Source organism: Bidens hawaiensis, unplaced genomic scaffold (genome assembly GCF_021521415.1).
Source record: "Bidens hawaiensis isolate Kalapana, Puna unplaced genomic scaffold, B.hawaiensis_p1.1 tig00002525_1, whole genome shotgun sequence".
NCBI classification, from domain to species: Eukaryota; Viridiplantae; Streptophyta; class Magnoliopsida; order Asterales; family Asteraceae; genus Bidens; species Bidens hawaiensis.
This window is the reverse complement of record NW_027491138.1, coordinates 1,634,753-1,654,676: the sequence shown is the minus strand read 5'-3', so window position 1 is coordinate 1,654,676 and position 19,924 is coordinate 1,634,753. Positions and strand designations below refer to the sequence as shown.

The following is a 19,924-nucleotide window of genomic DNA, read 5'->3' as shown; positions in this document are numbered from 1 at the left end:
CTAGCGCCCCCGTTGAAGCCCCACACCCCTCAGCCTAATGAAAAGTCACCTCTTAATCACGACAGCAACCTAGTAGTAGCGTTGCAGGCAAGGACCTAACTGTAGTGGGTTTAATTGAGCTATGGCTTAGATATTTCTTTTATTGTGGCTTAAATAATTTATGATTATGATTTTCTAACTTATGGGTTGTTTTCATCGGGTTATATTGGTTTTTTATTGGTTATTTATGTTATGGGTCAACTTATGGATTGTTTTCATCGGGTTATTTACATTATTTGTTATTTAAATAATTGGATTTTAATAATCCTAACTTTCAATTATTGGTCGATAATAATCTCAACTTAGTTTATTCCCACCAGTGGTCCCAATTTAAAAAATTGGCTCACAATGGTTCCCCGTTAAAAAAACCTAACAGCGTTAAGTTTTTCCCGAATTTGAAACTAATTTTTTAGGGCTTTTAATCTGAAGAAGGATACGAGTCGATTAATGTAAAACTTTGCTCGAAACGATACTTCAAACAACTTAATTTTTGTTAATTTGAAGTTAAAACACCATATTTGAAACACTAATCAAGCCATTTGAAGCATCATTCCGAGCTAAGTTTTACGTTAATCGACTCGTATCCTTATTCCGATCAAAAATCCTAAAAAGTCTGTTTGAAATTCGGAAAAAAACTTAACGCCATTAGGTTTTTTTTAACGGAGGACTATTGAGAGCCAACTTTTTTAAATTTGGGACCACTTGTGGGAATAAACTAAGGTGAATTTATTATCGGCCAATAACAGAATGTTGGGATTATTAAAATCCATTTTTCCAATAAGAATATTCAACTTTAATTTTAACGTTTTAGTTTTTTTAACCTAAGATTACTAAAACCCGATTAACCCAACCTAAAATCTGAACCTAAAAAGACCGTGAAAGATTTAAAGTTTCGGATCAAAATTTAAAACTTTGAAACCCGAATAACCCAACTTAAAAACCCAAAACCCGAAGAACACCACTACTTCCAAGGTTCCTTCAGTTGAGAATTGAGATTCATACATTGGTGGTGGAAAATAGACGGGCAACGGGTAGGAAATAAATATCTTCGAACTACAACTTGCATGGTTGGTACGAAATAAATATCTCCCAACTTCAACTTGCATGCCTCTTTACATTAGCAATCATAAAGTTGCCAAAAAGGAATTTTTGTTGCAAAAGATAGTTCAGCTATTATTATTTTTATCACTATTATTATTCGCAAAATTACAAGCTTTATCATTGTCCATATACATTGTAAAGTAACCTAGTTGATTATTATTTCTGTTGATATGAGCTGATAAAACATATAATTCATGCTAATCACACATATGATATATCGTCAATAATAACATGCATGTTTTGGTGGACGGTATGAAGACAAGGTGGAAGAATGGTGCCCCAATAGAGGGGCGGTATTCCAACTCTCTTGAGACCCTCCTTAATTCTCGATTTCCTCTTTCACTCTTCACAAGGTTTTAACCAACTCGACGAGTATTATCTGTAGCATATTTGTACTTTGTTGATGTAGATTGAACTTCCGGCGGCCTCGACGAGAAGGATATAATGCGCCCGAATTGCTTATATGATATGATATCAATATCCCTACTATAGTGTTTCCATAAAGTAATTAATGTAAACGCATATCCTATATGTATTTTTTAATGCACCTTGATCCATATTGGTTCATTTTTTTTAAATGTAACACTATTTTTACATAAGCTCATAAAGTAATTAATGTAAACGCATATCCTATATGTATTTTTTAATGCACCTTGATCCATATTGGTTCATTTTTTTTAAATGTAACACTATTTTTACATAAGCTGTAATGTTAATTTAATAATTAAAATTTTTTAATAAAATATAAAAAGTTATTGCGCTTTGAAAAGGGAAAATTCTCAAAATAGGCCAAAAGAAGAGAAACTACCAAATTAATCCAAAAGTTGTTGAAATTTCAAATATAGTTCATCGAAAACCATCAGCGCTGATGCATTTGGATTTCCGCCGATGGTTTTCATCTACCAATAAGAGAAAGCAAGTGTAAAGCATCTTACCTAACCCGATTGTTTTGTTCTCAAATCTATCTAGCCCGATTCTTTTGGACTGAAATCATCTCCACAAAAACCATGGTTTTCCATTGAAATCTATCTAGGCCATGAGTTTTCAAAAAGCATTGAATTCCATGTTTTTTTGAAATTCATCTTCTCATATGAATTTCAAAAGCATCTATTATTTATCTTATTTCTCTTTTCTATTAGCAATCATCTTGATTACTTGCATTTCTCATAACTTGACAAGAATTTAGGTTGGTTGCTCTCAACTAGAAGAATGAAATTTAAGAGAGGCGATCGGATTGAAGTGTGGAGTGGTGGTGGTGGGTTTTGCCGGTGGGGTGGTGGTGGTGGGTTTTTGTTGACGGGTGGAATGGTGGTGGTGGTGGGTTTTTGCTGGTGGGTGGAGTGGTGGTGGGTTTTTGCCGGTGGCCGGAAATTGAGTTTTATGTTCATGGCCGGAAGATGAAGATGAAGAAAATGAAGATGAAGATTGTTGTAAGTTTTATGTCAAAAGACTAAATTCATTTGAAATTCATCTGAGAAGATGAATTTCAAAAAACATGGAATTCAACGTTTCTTGAAAACTCATGAGCCAGATAGATTTCATTGAAAAATCATGGTTTTCATGGAGATGATTTTCAGTCCAACAGAATCGGGGCAGATAGATTTGATAACAAAACTATCGAGTTAGGTAAGATGATTTTTTTAGGGGGATTTAACTTTTTAGAATTTTTTCTATTAAATTATTTTTCACTAATGCTTGGATTTCAACTTTAATTTTAAAAAAGAATGATCTTTTATTTTCGTCAATAGCTTATTATTATTCTATCCTTGGTTTGCTAATTGCCTAAAAGAATGATGAACCAACACCTTTTCAATTGATATTTTAAACTTTCCGTGGGCAATCAACACTTTTTAATGAAGAATTATTTATAATTTCAAATCAATTGATATTTTGATTTGTTTAGTCTTACTTAAATTTGTTTGTTTAATTCATTCAATAGCATCAAGAATCCGACTCCATTACTATTGGTGCGTCCGTTGACACATTTAGTGTAAAGGTATGTCACTTTTCATTTTAAGTTATTTTCCTTTATTATACAGCAACAATAAATTAATAAACAACATTTTCTATTTACCGCTTCCTTTTTAAAATAGTAGTTGACACATTATATGTCGCCTTATCAAGAGGGTTACAAGTAGGTGTGGGCTAAAGATTCTGATTCTTGATAAATAAGGTAATTTGACCAATACAACCACAAATGTAGTGTATAAGAAAATTTTTTCTTATTTGTGGAAATAGTTGCGTAATGTTTGTTTGTAATTCCTGTAATTTTAATGTAATTTGTAGTTGTATTAATAATATATGATAATTGTGTTATGTGTTACTGATTGTATTTTGCTTAGTGTTTAAATATTATAATTTTTATTAATTCCCCGTGTAATACACGGGTCTCAAATTAGTAACTAATATATTAATACTAATTAAAACCTTGTTTACCTCTTGCATCATAATTTTATTGGAACCACGGCATCTCTTTCTTTAAATCGTCAACTATTGTAGGAATAGTTGTCGACCGTTTGAAGACGGCGCCTAAAACCGAGCGTAAGAAAAGTTATAAATTTTCGTATTATAAATTATTCAATAAATAAGTAAAAATCAAAATTTAGCTGCTTTAACTTTTGTCGAAGAAGAATTAATAATTCCACATATGAAAGCCATATACCTAGAAATCTAGAATAACATGTATCAAACTCTGCTTTGCTTCCACATCAACTAACACCTACAAAGCTTAAAAGTAGAAACTAATATTATAACGTCCATCACTTCATTGTCATGACATGACACCATGCATGTGTGCTGGGATACCCTTTAGCGTGCATAACTATTTTTTATGTTGCCATACACTCATTATACGAGTTCTAACTTGTAATTTTCATACGACTTATATGATTGGTGTTTGAATATGTTAAAAGAGTGTGTGAAACCAAAGCCATATATATGTTTTATAACGTTAATCAAACAAAAACAGAATAATTTAGAATAAATCATAAAAAATGATTTTGTAATTATAGTTTTAACGGTTTAAATTGATCGTTTCTAAATTTAAATTTAGACGAATATTGTCATAAAATTTCTTAGATCGAAAATCTTTTTAGCCTGCGTTTGGTTTATGGGATTTTTAAAAGAAATTATGGAATTGAAATTTGCCAAATAATATAGAACTGAAGAAACTGGAATCTATCAAATAAATTTCAATCTCTAATGCATTTTGGTAACATAATCACAAAGTAATCGAAAATGATCACTCCGATCACCACTTAGCGGTCCTGCTACCTCCCCTCACAACAACCGCCATCACATCCTACCGGTTGTTTTTGCCACTACTATCAACTGGGTGAACTAATTCCAATTCAAATTTCAAATAGTTTTTCAACCAAAAACAAATGGGGGCAAAATTTAGATTTTAGCTTTAAAAATTTTACTAAATAAACATATTAAAAAATAAAATTAAGATTTTAACTCTACTGTGAACTAAACGGGCCGCCCTAACCGCACCCTTATATTCATAATTTCTGAATGACTTTTTTTTAACAAAGTTTTGAATCATCCCAAATTCTTGGTGAGCCTTTTTGAGACAGAATATCAACCGTACATATTGATTTGACGTTTCAGCCTGACTCATCCAATACTACCATCAAGTAGAAAAACCACCGCCGTAAAAAATCTCATCAAGTCAGGTTTCAAACTTGTGACATTAGAATTTCTAGTCTTAACTCTTAAGCACCAACTCCATGCCATTAAACTAGAATACTAACTCGTTAAATATAACTTTTTTCATATTTTATTGTATTTTTGCCTAAAAAAAGTTAACTTTACTTTCTCCATGACATATGAGTCGGTTAGGCACCCTTGTTGGTGGAGAAAAAAGTCGGTACCAACTGCCAAATACAAATATTAAACTATATTTATTAAAGTAAAAGCTAATAATTGTGATTAGAATAAGATGTTTTGAAAAACTACGTAATAATTTAATATCTTAAGTGAAGGCTGCGTGGCCTTTTGTGGATCGTACACGTGGTGTGGTCAATTCTTGCGCGGGTCCGAATGTTTGTTTAAAGGAATCCAAACCAATCGGAACGTAGTTTTCAAGGTTTGGACGGTTTTAAGGTTGAAATTTCCAGTTACTATTTTTCAATTAAAAACTATAATAATTTTATATTTAGAATTAAAATAATAAATACTACTATTTTTAGGCAAAAAAAATGTATTTTCAGGCATAATTTGTTCATTTCTGTATCCAAACGTACAACGTTACTTAAGTTATAAAAAATCATATAAGATAACTAAACACAAGAAAACATGTCTTGACGACCAACATGAGTTTATACCTTTCACATTTAATACTTTTGGTTTCTTTGCGTCCGAAGCTATGAAGCTACTTAGTCGTGTCCAACGTACCATAAATACCCAAAGATTCATGAATTTAATTTTTAAGTGACTTACCTTTGTTCAAAAAGGTTAACGACACAACTTGATGTTCATTCTTCTATTTCAATATAAACAATACCCTTTAATTAATGAATGTAGCCATGCAGGACAAGAGCCACAAGATTCATATACATATATGCTTAATAACTATCATGTAAATAATAAATCCAACTCAAATTTAAAATATCATAGGCTATTTTTTTTACAACTCTTTTAGTTTAGGACAACTTTACCCCACTCAAATACATCAACATTTTTTAATTTTAATTATTTTTTACAAGGTTTTTCGATTGTATCTTCTCTTCCCTAGTAAACCTTGTAGGGTCACACTATTGTAGAATATTTTTGGAAAATTCATATATTCTATTGGGCAAGATCGGGTACACTTGATGTTTCAATTTGCATTTGGGTGTGTTGACTATTCTTCATATGCTAGTGAATAAAAAGCTTTTTTTTGGAACTGGTTTTAGTTCCATTAGGAGACGAGAAAACTTTTCCATTAGCATGACAACTTGTTCGTTTGCATTTTGTTTCAATGTAAAAGATTTTATATATTTTAATGAAAAAAATAGCAAAGGAAATTTTTTCTGAAATTATGTAAGTGTGTATGTATTAATGAACATAAACCTATGAGAAAATATAAAGTTTTGGTTGGAATCACAATTGTGATAGAAAATTGCAGGTATGGTAGATGAAACTGATAACTTTTAATGAAATTTTTATCAAATTTTTAAGCCTTTTTTTTACCAAATTGTTGGAATCACGTCTTTTTGGTACTTACGAACCTTGGTTGTTTCCTCACTTTTGGTAATTTGTTCTTTTAATACTTGTTCAGCTGGCTCCACATATACAATGTTTACATGTTGATAAAGAACTTTGTAAAAACTATAGAATAAATTTGATGAAAAGGAAAATGATTTGTCTTTAATTAAATGGTAAATATAATAATTTGACAAAATTATAATCATGAAATTTAAGGTTTAAACATGTGAGTTTGGAATGCTTAAATTACCAGATAAGTAAAGGTACAATAGTCATATTCTAAATATTATTAATGAAAAATTAAATATATGAACAATAGTTTTTCATTATTGGATTTACTGTCTAATAAAGAAAATTAAACGGACAACTAAAACAACTATACAAACCAAACATTATGTTAGTATATAAGTAATTTCTTTTTATAGCGAACATGCAGAAAACTTGTAGTACCCACCAATATCATGCTCCTCAGTGAGAACTAGTTAAACCGCAACTTGCATCTGGCATGCAACCTTCAAAAGATTAACAATAAATTAGTGAAAACAGTATTTGAATATGATATTTCTAATACAGTGGAATCATGTGCTTCTCATGACACTACCCCACAAATTTTAAAACATTAAAATTAACTTTACTTAAAAATATGCATTTTTTTAAGACAGGCATTACATGAACATACAAACAAATGTTACACAGTTTAATCATGAGATTAGCTGCTTGAACTATAACTCAACGTATCTATTAAACAGACTAGTAACTAATAAAATATATATAAATAAAATTAGAAGCCAGAGAAACCTAAACCAGTTTGATCCATTTATACTTCAAACTCGTTTAGTCCTACTTAGGACCGGCCCAAGATGTATGTTAAGTGATAACGGATTGATCCAAGCTTATTGTCCGGTGATCAGGTACAAGTTGATTAACCAAGTTTCTTTTTTCAAAATTTTCTATATTGTTGCATTCAGAAATTATTTTTTGATTATTTATTTTAATTCGTTGTGCGCTTTGTTCGAACAATAAGTGTTTGACATTCTACATTGTTTATATGTGAAATGCTCTAAATATTAATTTATTGAATGATCCCGAATCGTGTTTTAGATTTTCGCTTGGAAAGTGCATCAGTGCTATATGCTTATCACTTAACTATAGCGCTTGGTTTACTTCAATATTTGATTCTGATAAAATACTGCTTATCATATCCCTCATAACACACACAAGCAGAATAGGCCTACTAACTAACTAATTACATGCAATCATACACGCACATTTGTGCTAATAAATATATTACATCAATAAAAATACTTCATAGCATTTCTTTAGTTTCCCCATAGTTTTTCTCAGGCAATTTTATGTTTCTAGATTCAAGTGTCTTGAATCTTGATGCCACCATTTACAAGACACACTAGGTCGGTGAGACGTTAACAACACAAAGTTGTCTTGGCTCATAATGAGACGAATTCCGATGTATCATTCTTTGGCTTTCAATAGGCACAGCCTAGCTCAGTGTTCCCGGCGATACATGACGAATATATATGTGTTTTTACAACTTGGTTTCAAACAACCTGGTTGTAATAAGGTTAGTATTAATATTCTTCAGTTCCACGAACCAATCAATAGCACCAGTGGTCTAGTGGTAGAATAGTACCCTGCCACGGTACAGACCCTGGTTCGATTCCCGGCTGGTGCATTCATTTTTGAATATTTTCTTTTCCTGAAAATGGTTTATTTATATGCAGAAAGCATGTCTTATGTATAAATATTTTTTTTGCCAAGTATTAAATTTTAGTCTGAATAACTTCTGAAAAATATAATTTAGTAAAACAGTACCTTCATAGCCTTTTCTTTAACATGCTTATATATTATAATGCATCAAAGTATCGAACCCAAATTTAATGTTTTATAATGTGAAGAAAACATGCTCATTGTTTTGGCATTAAACCATATATTTAGTTTAGCTGTATCAAATCCTATCCAATGCAATGGTTAATCATTTTATTATAAAGTTATAATGCATTGAACCTTCATCCAATTCGCTGCAGTGCGCATCAAACGTGTGTACTATCCAAACTATCTGAAACCTCATAAATATTGATCAAACACGTGTTGTTTGCATCACTAAATACATTAATTATTTAGTTTTTTTAAGGTAGTATAACAAAATCTAAAAACGCATATCAACGCAGACAGAAAGTTAGGCCAAGTTCAGTTCGGTGCATTTCTCCATCCTTAACAAAATACTATAAACAGAAACAACCAAACAACATCATAGCTTACGCATGACCAGAATCAAATCATTTATTACATATAAAACCATGATATACAATGCTCCAAAGTACACATTATAACAAGAAAATCCTTAAAACAAAAGCTACATATTAGCACCTCAACAAATTTATTAAAAAACATTATGGAACGTGGTATTTCTTTCCTAACCTAACTATGAATGAACACAACACAATTTACACAAGTAGCACCTCATTGCTTATACTTTCAAAACTCAGTAATTTAACATACGATAAGAGTAGATGAAAATCATTCCGAGCCCCAAACAACCAAGCCAACTCAATTCCAATACGCATCCTGCCAAGAAACAAAAAAAGTTAAGACTCCATACATTCATAACATATGTATTGCTGCCAAAATAACCATTTTGACCATTGTCTTTAACAAATGGACATTGACTTTTTATTTACTAAATATCATTTGACTTTATTTTTTTAATCAAGAAAATAACCTATGATGGAAATCTGCCTTGCCAGATGAATCTTCTGCGACAAAGTGATCTAATCTGCCATGCCAAATTGAAATCTGTTGCCCGAAATTACACGTGTCGCACCTTGGTTGATTGGTAATTTTAAAAAAGTCAAGGCTATTTAGTTAATGTTCCTGTTCAAAATGGCTACTTTGGTAATTAATATTTTGAAGACCAACCTCAGCGGTTAATCTTAAGCCACTTATGTCAGCTTCTACTATCCCAATCTCATCATTGTTTTCAATCTCGGCATCAGTGAATGTGAGGGCCTTTTGCAACTTTCTTGGAGAGAAAACTTCGACCTCGATCATATACGATGCACTCACCGGCCTATGGTCTGAAAACCTAAGTTCAGACCGTCTGTAATTCAACTGCCTTATGCCTTTCCCGCGCGATAGTATGCGATCACACCTGAAACCAAAACAAACATCATTCAATTTTCAAAACAACCTTTCATTGCAATTAATACCATTATTTAATATACACATGCATACCATGCCGGAGTTCGTCTACCAACTTTTGGATCCTGGCCAACATACTTTTCTGAATTTTTCTCGTATTTGTAAGTTGGTGGGAAATCTAAAATGCCTTCTGACCACCCATCAAATGCACGGCCTTTTCTTAGCTCACGAACAAGCTGATCACACTCTAATAATGAGGACCAATCGTTTTTGGAAATTAATTCGCGTGTCTTCTCATATGGTAAAGTAAGACGGTAGTTAAGGTCGCCTAACCAAATAATTCGACTGGAAACATAAAAAAAAAATGCGACGTAAGCCAGCTATTAATACAATTCACATTTTATGATTCATTTTAGCAACCAAATTACATTTTATTACAAATTGTAGCAATAAATGACTTATCAACATTAACAGACCACTTTTTTGATGATTTTTTCGAAAGTTAATGTAGTATCTTACTTGTCTTTGTGTATACTTATACGCCACACGTTTACGCCACGTGACATCCAATGTAACGTTTTAAAATTACTTCGGAACTAGTTATAAGAAAAATATATTCTTTTGAGCTTGAAAACAAATTTATATACTTATTTTCACATAAGCATTTTTTTTTTTTGCATATGTAGCATCTGATGTCGGTAGGGCTGTAAACGAACCGAACGAACACGAACAAGGCCTTGTTCATGTTTGTTCGTTAAGGAAATAATTTGTTCACAAACGGTTCACGAACACTTACTGAACGAGATTTTATGTTCGTGTTTGTTCATTAAAGAAATGAATGTGTTCACGAACGGTTCACGCACACAAACGAACACAAATAAAATCAACAGAGCCTAGAGATTGAGACTGACGTATTCATCAATGTGAACAATGAAAGCCTGTAAACGAATCGAACAAACACAAAAAAGGACATGTTCGTGTTCGCTCATTTAAACTTTAAACGAATATGAACACTTAATCGAACAAATATTTATGTTCATTTTCATTTATTTAAAAGAATGAACATCTGTGTTCCTTTATTTTATTTTGTTTATAATCTAAACGAACATAACTGAATAAAGATAGACGAACATAAATGAACATAGATGAACAAATGTAAATAAACACAAACATAATTAAACATAACTGAAAACACTTAGATGAACACAAATTAAAAAAATATAAAGCCTTTATAATGAGATGACTCATCCAGGTAATAATTAGTTATTTTCTATTAATACACAAACGAACATAAATAAACAGACATAAACGAACATAAACGAACGTTCATGAACATAAATGAACGAACAGAACATGTGTTCATGTTCGTTCGATTAATTAAACAAACACAAATTTTTTGTTCGTGTTCGTTCGTTTATTAAATAAACGAACATAAACAAACTTCCCGCTGAACGGTTCACGAATAGTTTGCCGAACGTTCGGTTCGTTTACAGGCCTAGATGTCGGCTAACATCGCATCAATCAACCCACACCAAAAATATTAAGGTAAAGCCTGATAAAACAAGGTTGATTAAACTGGAAATAAACTGTACATTGGTTTTCATATTGAACCTATTAATAGTTGATTGCTAAACATAACATCAAGAAAAGTGTAAAAGTTTGTTCCAATTTCATAAGGTGGTATAATTATAGACCTTGTTATCTGAAAATTTTAAAATAAAATTTGTGTTTGCACCATCAAACTTACTAAGAAGGAAAACAAAATGAAAAATAAAGATACATTATACTTACTCATGATCCTGTATCCTCTTGGGAAGAGGAGAACTTAAAATCGAGTTGAAACGTGTTCGTTTATGTATTTCATGAACATCTGCATTTCTTTTAATTGCATCAGCATCTCTTTCACCAGAAGTTAGATGAGTACAAACGAAACAAAACAGTGTTTGATATATCGACATGCTCACCGATATGGACCCCTGAAATAATAACAATTGACAATTGCATCAAACTATGCATACATATAAATTAACAAAACTTCACATAATCCTAAACTTACCTTGTTACCGATGTACCCCATTACACCAACACCAACAGCCGACACATGTACATTTTGAATATGTTTCCTCAACTGTCTACGCACCCAAATAGTTATAAACACACCAACCATTTGCTTACTTACTATTCTAACATACGCGGGTCTTCGCTTTCGGTACATGGTCGAATCAAGATTCAGATCAGGAAGAAAAGCTTCCTCGGGTAAGACCCGATTGTCCACGTTTATATACGACTTAAATGAAGCATAAGTTCTAAAAGATTTTGAAGCTTTAAAAGATTTAACCAGTTTCAAAGGGCTCAGTCTCTCTGGCGCCGATACACACTGAGCCAGTAGATCTAATGGCGGCTCGGGCCAGCTCAGCCCGATCCTCTCTGACCCACTAAGTATTCTGGTTAACTTTTTAGTATTACTCAAAACCGAATCTTGAAAACTTTCTGTTAAAGTTTCTTCAGAATCTTCAACCGAAAAGCAGTTTACTTTGTCTAGTGTTTTTTCAGAGGAATAACGTTTCTCTGAGTCACCTACTATTTGCATACTCTTGACTGTAGTTAAATTACCATTTTGCCCTGCTGGACCATCCATGAGGTCATCAAAACTGGATTCCTCATTGAACGGGTGGATTTCTTCTCCGCCCTCACTATCAGTTTCCAACACCACTTCATCTTCTATATCGGGTGCATCATCGGATGGTTTAAACCGTGATGGTGAAGGTGGGTTGCTGTAACATTTGTATTTAGGTTTTTCGGGTTGGATTTTGTTGAGGGTTTCACGGATTATGTTTTCCCATATTGGGACTGGACGGTTATCTTCCGCACCAAAAACATTTCCAGCGTTTAATGGAATAATCTCTTGAAAACTGTATGATAATCATATGTAATTTAACTAACTACTAATTTTAACAGAAATTTTAAGTAATTTAAATTCATGATTAAGGTTACCCAATGACATATATGTCAGCAGGACTGTCAACATCAAGCCAGTCTTTAATATCTAAGTCATCTGGTGGCAGTTTCCCTCCAACATTCCAAGTGCTAACAGATACTCTAAAAAAACAAAAAAAGGAAAAAAAAATAGAAAAGACATAAGTATCTGATCATTTTGTGTGATGTTAATAGTAGAAAAATAATGTAAGCATACTTGAGTTCTTTTGCATCAATGTATTGCGCTCTAAATGTCTCTGACTTTCTTCTTCTTGACCTAGGAAAAGCACCTGAAGATCAAATATAACAAGTGTACTAAGATAAGTGAAGAAACAGCAGTTTGAATCTCAATTAAGATCATTCATAAAGTAAGCATCAATAAGAGTATCAATGAAAAGTATATTAAGATATCAAGAAGTGGCAAAAAAAGCATCATAGAAATATCCTTTTATTCATATAGTGCATCTTTAATGATCCTTTTAAAAACACTTGAGAAATCATGAATATATCTTGATGATCTGAAGACCATTTTTTAGTGCTCAAGAAAAGAATCTTTCATTCAGTCAATGCATATAGGCCGAATAGTTAGCATTCTTTAAAGATAAACAAAGTCACATTAGCCTTTTAATTAAACTAATGCATTGTTAGACCAATAGAAAACGCTCAAACTTGTGCATAAATCTTTTAGTCAATTAATATGTGCCTATTTTGGTAGCTTCCTGTAAAAATAACCAAAGCACATGCTAAAGCATGACGCCCTGCTTGCGGTGCGCGCATATAATGTATATATGCGTGAACCCTCAGGTGGGCAAAAGTAAAATTGCACTAATTTTGACATTATTTTACTAATCTCATGAAAATAACGTTAAAAGTGGCGGAAGGTTAATCAGGCATCATGTGGTGGCGTTGATAGCCGAAAGACAAGGGCACATGCACCAATCAGCCGGTGTCCCGATGATTGAGTGCTATGTGCCTTATGTCCAAGGCTTGATGCAAAACTACTATCGAGCCGGGGGTCTCACCGGAAGCAGTCTCTATATCCCTATGGGATAGAGGTAAGGCTGTCTACATCTTACCCTCCTCAGACCCTACCATAGCATTGCTATTGGTGGGATATACTGAGTACGATGATGATGATGATGATGATGACATGCTAAAGCATCTATGCACTAACAAAAGGCTTAGGGAAAGCAAACAAAAAGCCTATGCATCAAAAAGTTGATCCAATTATAAAAAGCCCAAAAAGAATCGGCCAAAACTTTATGAAACTAATCTTATCTGCTTCATTTGAAGCAAAACAACAAAGAATAAACTGTATGTTATTACCATTAGTCTCACTCTGCAAATCATCTCCTTGTTTATTATTATCCTTGAACCTTGATTCTTTTGGACAATCACAACTCTCTTCTTCTGTAAATACAAAATCACACAAATCACTTAAAAAAAAAAAAAAATCCTAAATCCATGTGTCAAAATATAGCCTTTGAAAAGTAAACCCTAATTAATTTCCCAATTAGCCTATAGAGTTATAGGTTCAGCCACCAGAAGTTAAAATCTGGTACACATCTTATTCACACATAATCCAAACTAATTCACGTGTAATACAGAGATCTAAAATTGACAAAACTGAATCAATATCTAGAGTAATAATAACAATTTATTATTATCAATTTCCGATTAAAACTAACCTTCAGCATCGGTGCCGTAAGCAATCTCATCATCCTCCGAATCGGCGGTGAATTCGGAGTTTCTAGAAGAACGATTGAGCCACTTCCGTATCACGAGTCTCGGCCACAACACCTGCAATCGCCAACAACTGATATTATGAATCCGATTAACATTATTATTACTTGACGAAGAAGTCAACGGAAGTACCTCAGAAGTGTGACGACCATGAGAATGAGAATGAGGATGGTGATGCTGCTTGTGATTCATGGTGACGATACTTGAATTGAATTTGCAGTTGGAACCAAAAAGAGTTTGATGGAGATGATGGATCAACTACCTATGATTTGTAAGTACAGTAATCTGTTACTCGATTTGACTTTTAACTTTTAAGTTTTAAGACTAATGAAAATGAATGAGCCAATTTTTTTTAAGTAATGTCATTTATTTATGGTGTTATTTGTTGTCAACCACTCACTCATTCTTGGGTGCTTAATATTTTTATTATTATAAATTGTTTATTTATGTTATTAATATTAATATTATAAAAAATTAATAATTGTCCCACCGATCTCTGTCTCTCTACATTAGAACCACAAATAAAAGCCAAATTGGCTTTGATGTTTCCATTTTGGGTTTCCTTTTATGTATGGAAACGGTTATGAATTGATTTTGGTTTTGTATTTAGGTTTAAAATGCTTGGCCCTTAAAAAAGTTGGTATAAATAATTTAGCTTTGTGACGAGTTTGTTGTATCTTAAATATGCATATTTTGATTCATCTTGTACAACAAGTATGGAGGATCGATGTAACTCGAACATGAAATAATTATACATACAATTAGCTAGGCATGGAAATTGAGCATAACTTGAACATATCACATGCCATTCTTTGACACATATTTGCAACTCAGTTTTAATGAAACGTACACATGTGTGCGAGCATGTAATATATATATATGTATGTACATGTGTCGGGATCATGAAAGACGAACATACGTACCTTTTGCCTCACATATACATGTGGTTTCTTGTTTGTTCCTCTCAATCTGGATGAGGGAGTGTGTGAATTTTGTCTTCTTAAAGTTAATTGTATTGTTGAAGATGAAGATAGGAAAGAAATCGCAGAAAATAGTGTCCGAGTAATATAGATACGTAGAACTCAACGAACGGTGATGAAGTATTTAAATATATATTACAGTCACCTAATTTTCAAGATCAGCAATTATTGAAATTCAGACTTACAATAAATACTTCCCTACTTGTAACTAATTATGCCATTATTGTTGTGACTTTGTACATTATTTGGAATTTCGTACTCTCTGTCACTATATGGTGATGAAGGTCACCACTCACCAGTCAAATATTAAGAGCGTTTCCCTTAATATTTAATTATATTATACTTTCTTTTGTGATAATCATTCGGCTGTTAAAAACTATATTATATCTTATACACGCTTTCATAAAAAACAATACTAGAAACAATTTTTTTATATGACGTTGTTAAATATTTAAGACTAACAATTATTAAACTTATCTTTTTACCTTAAAGCATACAGATAAATATTATTTATATATCTAAAAAAGCCACGTAGAAACTACAATACTTGAAAAAACTTTGACATAGTTAAATGTGCTCCATGAAATCAGCTTCAAGGATGTGATCTGTTTAATGTAGTTGAATTGTTGACATTTGTAGGCAAACCAGTTCAACCACATGATTATCTCGTATTCTTATCACATAACATCAAACGATGTATTTGTGTATTTTAATTAAAAATACTATACGCCACCATTTGGCGTCCCTCGCCGACAGGTGTCACATATCTTAGAGTAAATTGGGTGATGACGGAGTTTGATCACTAGACCTACACAATAGATTTCTATATCCTTACCACTGAGACGCCATCATAGGGGCATGTGTATAGGAGTCATGTATGCCGGCCTCATAGACCCAGAGTGGCCGCCTGAACAAACATTGTGTTGCTACAATTATCCGTCGAGATGAAGGCCATGATTATCACAACTGAAAGGATGAACCAGTCACACTTCGCTTTCTCCATTTTCATGTTGAAGTTTTTAAAACACCACAAAGAAGCTCGATATAAGGGGTCGGGACCGAGGCATCACGACTAACCTTCGACGCACAAGTCACGACCCCTTATATAGGTAGACATATATGATACATATTTATGGCCCTTGAAGCCTCGGAAGATCTAATTCTGAACCGTCTTCACCATTGATGTAAAAACAATTATGGCTTCTGAACCTACAATTTTAACCAAAAACTGAGGCCACACACCTGAGATGAGGATTGAGATTCGTAGGTGGTGTTCTTCACGGTGGTGACTGGATGGTGGTGTTGTGAAGACAGTGGGGGGTAACTGGTGGTGTGATGCTAGGGTATACACATTTCCCTTTCCTAAAATAATTATTCAATAAGTTGGTTTTTAAAATATGAGTAAATACGTAATATATATGTTTTAAAAAGAGAAAATATATAGTTGATTTTTTGACTTTATAAAATATTTAATATTTCATCTTAGAAACGGGCACAACCCATGAGTTGACTGTAGTGAGTTTCACGATGACCAAGTTATTAGAGTTTATAATTGTTAGCTATGTTATGTTAGCTTATAAATAGATGACACCGAGCTATGGTTTCATAAGAAACGCTAGTAAAAGTGTATTAAATTTTTTAAGTTATACTTTTCAATACAAGTTCAGGAGTTATCCAAACTTCGTGTGTTTGTATTTTTTTCATTTGTGTCGTATCAATTCAATCCTTGAATCCAAATCAAGAGAAACCTATACGACTCTATTAGTGATTACTAGAATAAGGAAAAGAAATGAATGAGAAACTCCTTAGGTAAAGTATTGAACATGTTGGGTGAAGAATGGACCCCTTCACCCCCTTGAAACATTGAGATATGACTTGACGTCCAAGAATTACTTACCTAAAGTTTTTAGATTTATTAAATGCGTTTGGCATTGCTACCTATGATAAAATAATGAAGCTATGTTGCATCAAAACGGTATGTAGGACTATCAAATGGTATCCAGTGATCAAATGATAACAACCATCTCGACAATATCATACTTGTACATGTTCGGCAGTTCATTAGTTGGCAAAAATGATACATACAGCCACAATCATGAATTGTCGTTTTCATGCAAACAACCAAATAAATATTATGTGATGTGTCTTTATTCCAAATAGCATTATTGATTTATTCCGAATCTAACAAGAGAAATCTAGCTAATAGCACAATATTTAAGGATTGTCCATACGTGTTATATAACTTGTAATTATTAAAAGTGACGACCGGTAATTCGGTATTGTAATTAATTATGCCAATTATGTTTTTCTTGATATGTTAAAAAAGATAATTTTAATTTTAAGTTTCTTCTTTTCTTTTACTCGGGGTCAAAATTTTCAAGTCGTTTTTGCTAGATGGTTAATACCGACCACCACTTTTAATTATATACTAGTGGAATTCAGTTAACCCACACGTTTATACCCTAACTCATTTGACCATATGGACCAATGAGATATAATCTATTTATTAGATAATATAGATATACGGAGACAATCTAAATAGAAGCCGTTGGTTTGATGGTTTTCACTTTGGGTTACTAGTTCAACCAGAAATCCGTAAAACCACATGATCTGTTACATAACGGTCCATTTCTCTCGAACAAAAGTGATGTGAGATGTCTGACTAGACCGACTTTGGTTTGGTCAGCTGGTCCGTTATGAATTTAAAGGCAAGGGTAAACCATCTTTAAAAATTTTAGTTATAATCATAAGTATTATTAAAAAAAATAGTATTATTACACACATAAATTGTTTATAACCTCGATATTAATTATTGGGGGAACCTAGTGCTTTCAATAATTGTTTCAAAAACCTTACATCACATGCATGTATAGATTGAAGTTACACATTTTTCTCATTATTCAACTTATTTCACACTTTTCTACTTAAGAACATGTTGACCTCTTATCTTATACAAACCTCGTATATATGCATGTACAATGTACGTATAGAGGTCTTTTCCAAAGATTTTGTTTTAAAATCATGAAATTATTAGGTTGTGGTCACAATAGAAGTCTTTCCAGGAATCCAGGTGTTCTTTTAGGCTTTCGGTGCATGTGACGAGGGAGACTTAAATCATTTTTTTTCTTTAAAAGAAGGAAAATAATAGTTAAAATCAAACTTTTTAATGTCACAAATAATTTACTCAGATCTCAAACGAAAATTTGGTCGGTTCGACCAAAATTTTACAACACGGTGCGTTGTTAAAGCCATATAGGATTAGAAAAACCGTCAGCTGACATGAATAAACAGTCAAGTCTGATATATTTGCAACATGCATTTAAGAATTTTTAGATTTTGATAGACATTTTGTAGACCGTTGTAGCCAAAATGAACATTTTTGTAATTTTCCTATTTTCTAAATACATCATAGGAATACAGTATAGAAAACATATGCCAATCTCATGTGACAACATGATGAAGTTGAACAATTTAACTTCACTATTTTAAACATATAAAACATTTTAAGCACATAAATTTCTTTTAATGAGTTACTGTTTGTATTGAAATTGTTACTTTTTAACAGAAAATGACACCTTACCAAACGAATAATAATTTTACTTTTAGGAAATAGACAGTATCATATTATATCTCATGAGGATATTATGGTGAAATTCAGTAAATTATCATTCTATCAATTGTTGCTACAAAGGCCCTCATAATTGAATTTATGTCTCGGGAGAGTTAGGGTGAGCAATAACCAAATTGTTAACAAGATCGAACTGAGAAACCAACAAAACTGGACTGAAACTAACTGAAAGCCGAATTGATTAATAGTCGCTTTTTTAATACCATCGGTTAACCGAAATTAATCGAATCAAACCATTTATACTGTCATATATTTTGAATTTTGAGCTTTTATACCTCCATTTCATGTATTTTATGTTTTACACTTGCATTTCATGTATTTACACCCTCGTTTCATATATTTATACCTCAATTTCATGTATTTATGGATCTATCTTATGTATTTCAAAGCAAAAATTTAAGGCCATATTTGGTTTTGGTAATTAGCCAAATAAATTGAACCAATTAATTGAAAACTGATTGGTTAATAAACAAAATTAATCGATGATTTCAGTTTCCGTTGAGGCTAATAACCGAATCCGAACCTAACCTAACTGTGAACAACCCTAGTGAAAGCATAAGAAGGATAGATGCCAGAGTGGTCTTGGTCACCTGGTGGTCTTGGTGTGTAGTTCTTTGTTTTTCTCTTCTGACATCGCGTCGTAAACAATATCATGTTAGGAGGTCCATTACGTATAGGTCCCGCAGACACTCCGATGGTCAAGCAATGCACAAGTTTTGTATATCAAATCCTGATGCATAAGTCGTTAATTTCTTGTGTTTTGGTTCGTAATTTCTTAAATTATCAACACGTTGAAAGCTTAAGAGGCATAAGCGGTTAATTTCTTGTGTTTAATCCGATGGTCAAGTAATTCTTCATGTAGCGACAATCTTATTAAGATAATGTACATGTTTAAACGTTAAACCAGCTCCATGCTACAAAACAATAATCATATTTAAGTGTTTCATTAACGGTTGTAAAATAAAAGTTTGTAAAGTTGAATATTGTCATGGTCCACCTTCAGCACGTCATGTTTTGCATTCTAGTCCTTTTTATATTCCAAGTGGGTTGACAGCTTTGCATCAAATGGTTTCTTTAATCATGAGTTTATGTTATTAAATGGTTAATTGCC

General features: G+C 32.5%; 1 protein-coding gene and 1 non-coding gene across 2 annotated transcripts; one reads left to right on the top strand and one right to left on the bottom strand.

The window, feature by feature from the left end:
- Positions 1–7,949: 7,949 nt before the first annotated feature.
- Positions 7,950–8,020, top strand: TRNAG-GCC (transfer RNA glycine (anticodon GCC)). Its single transcript has one exon. It is a non-coding gene; the product is annotated as a tRNA-Gly (tRNA).
- A 557-nt stretch (positions 8,021–8,577) lies between these two features.
- On the bottom strand, positions 8,578–14,397 carry LOC143620032 (type IV inositol polyphosphate 5-phosphatase 3-like). The gene is made up of 10 exons (XM_077091829.1): positions 14,338–14,397; positions 14,151–14,262; positions 13,789–13,872; positions 12,680–12,752; positions 12,481–12,585; positions 11,543–12,398; positions 11,278–11,462; positions 9,580–9,831; positions 9,265–9,496; positions 8,578–8,913 (listed from the first exon to the last, which is right to left on the bottom strand). The coding sequence occupies exons 1-10, from the start codon at positions 14,395–14,397 to the stop codon at positions 8,896–8,898; spliced, it is 1,977 nt and encodes a 658-aa protein (XP_076947944.1). The 3' UTR covers positions 8,578–8,895.
- Between the last annotated feature and the right edge of the window lie 5,527 nt (positions 14,398–19,924).

Excerpts from the sequence above, each read along its gene's own strand:
- LOC143620032 (XM_077091829.1), bottom strand. The coding sequence starts at position 14,397 with ATGAATCACAAGCAGCATCACCATCCTCATTCTCATTCTCATGGTCGT. Across the intron at positions 13,873-14,150 it reads TTACGGCACCGATGCTGAAG|AAGAAGAGAGTTGTGATTGT; the intron begins GTTAGTTTTAAT and ends TTGTATTTACAG. Across the intron at positions 12,399-12,480 it reads GCTGACATATATGTCATTGG|TTTTCAAGAGATTATTCCAT; the intron begins GTAACCTTAATC and ends ATTATCATACAG.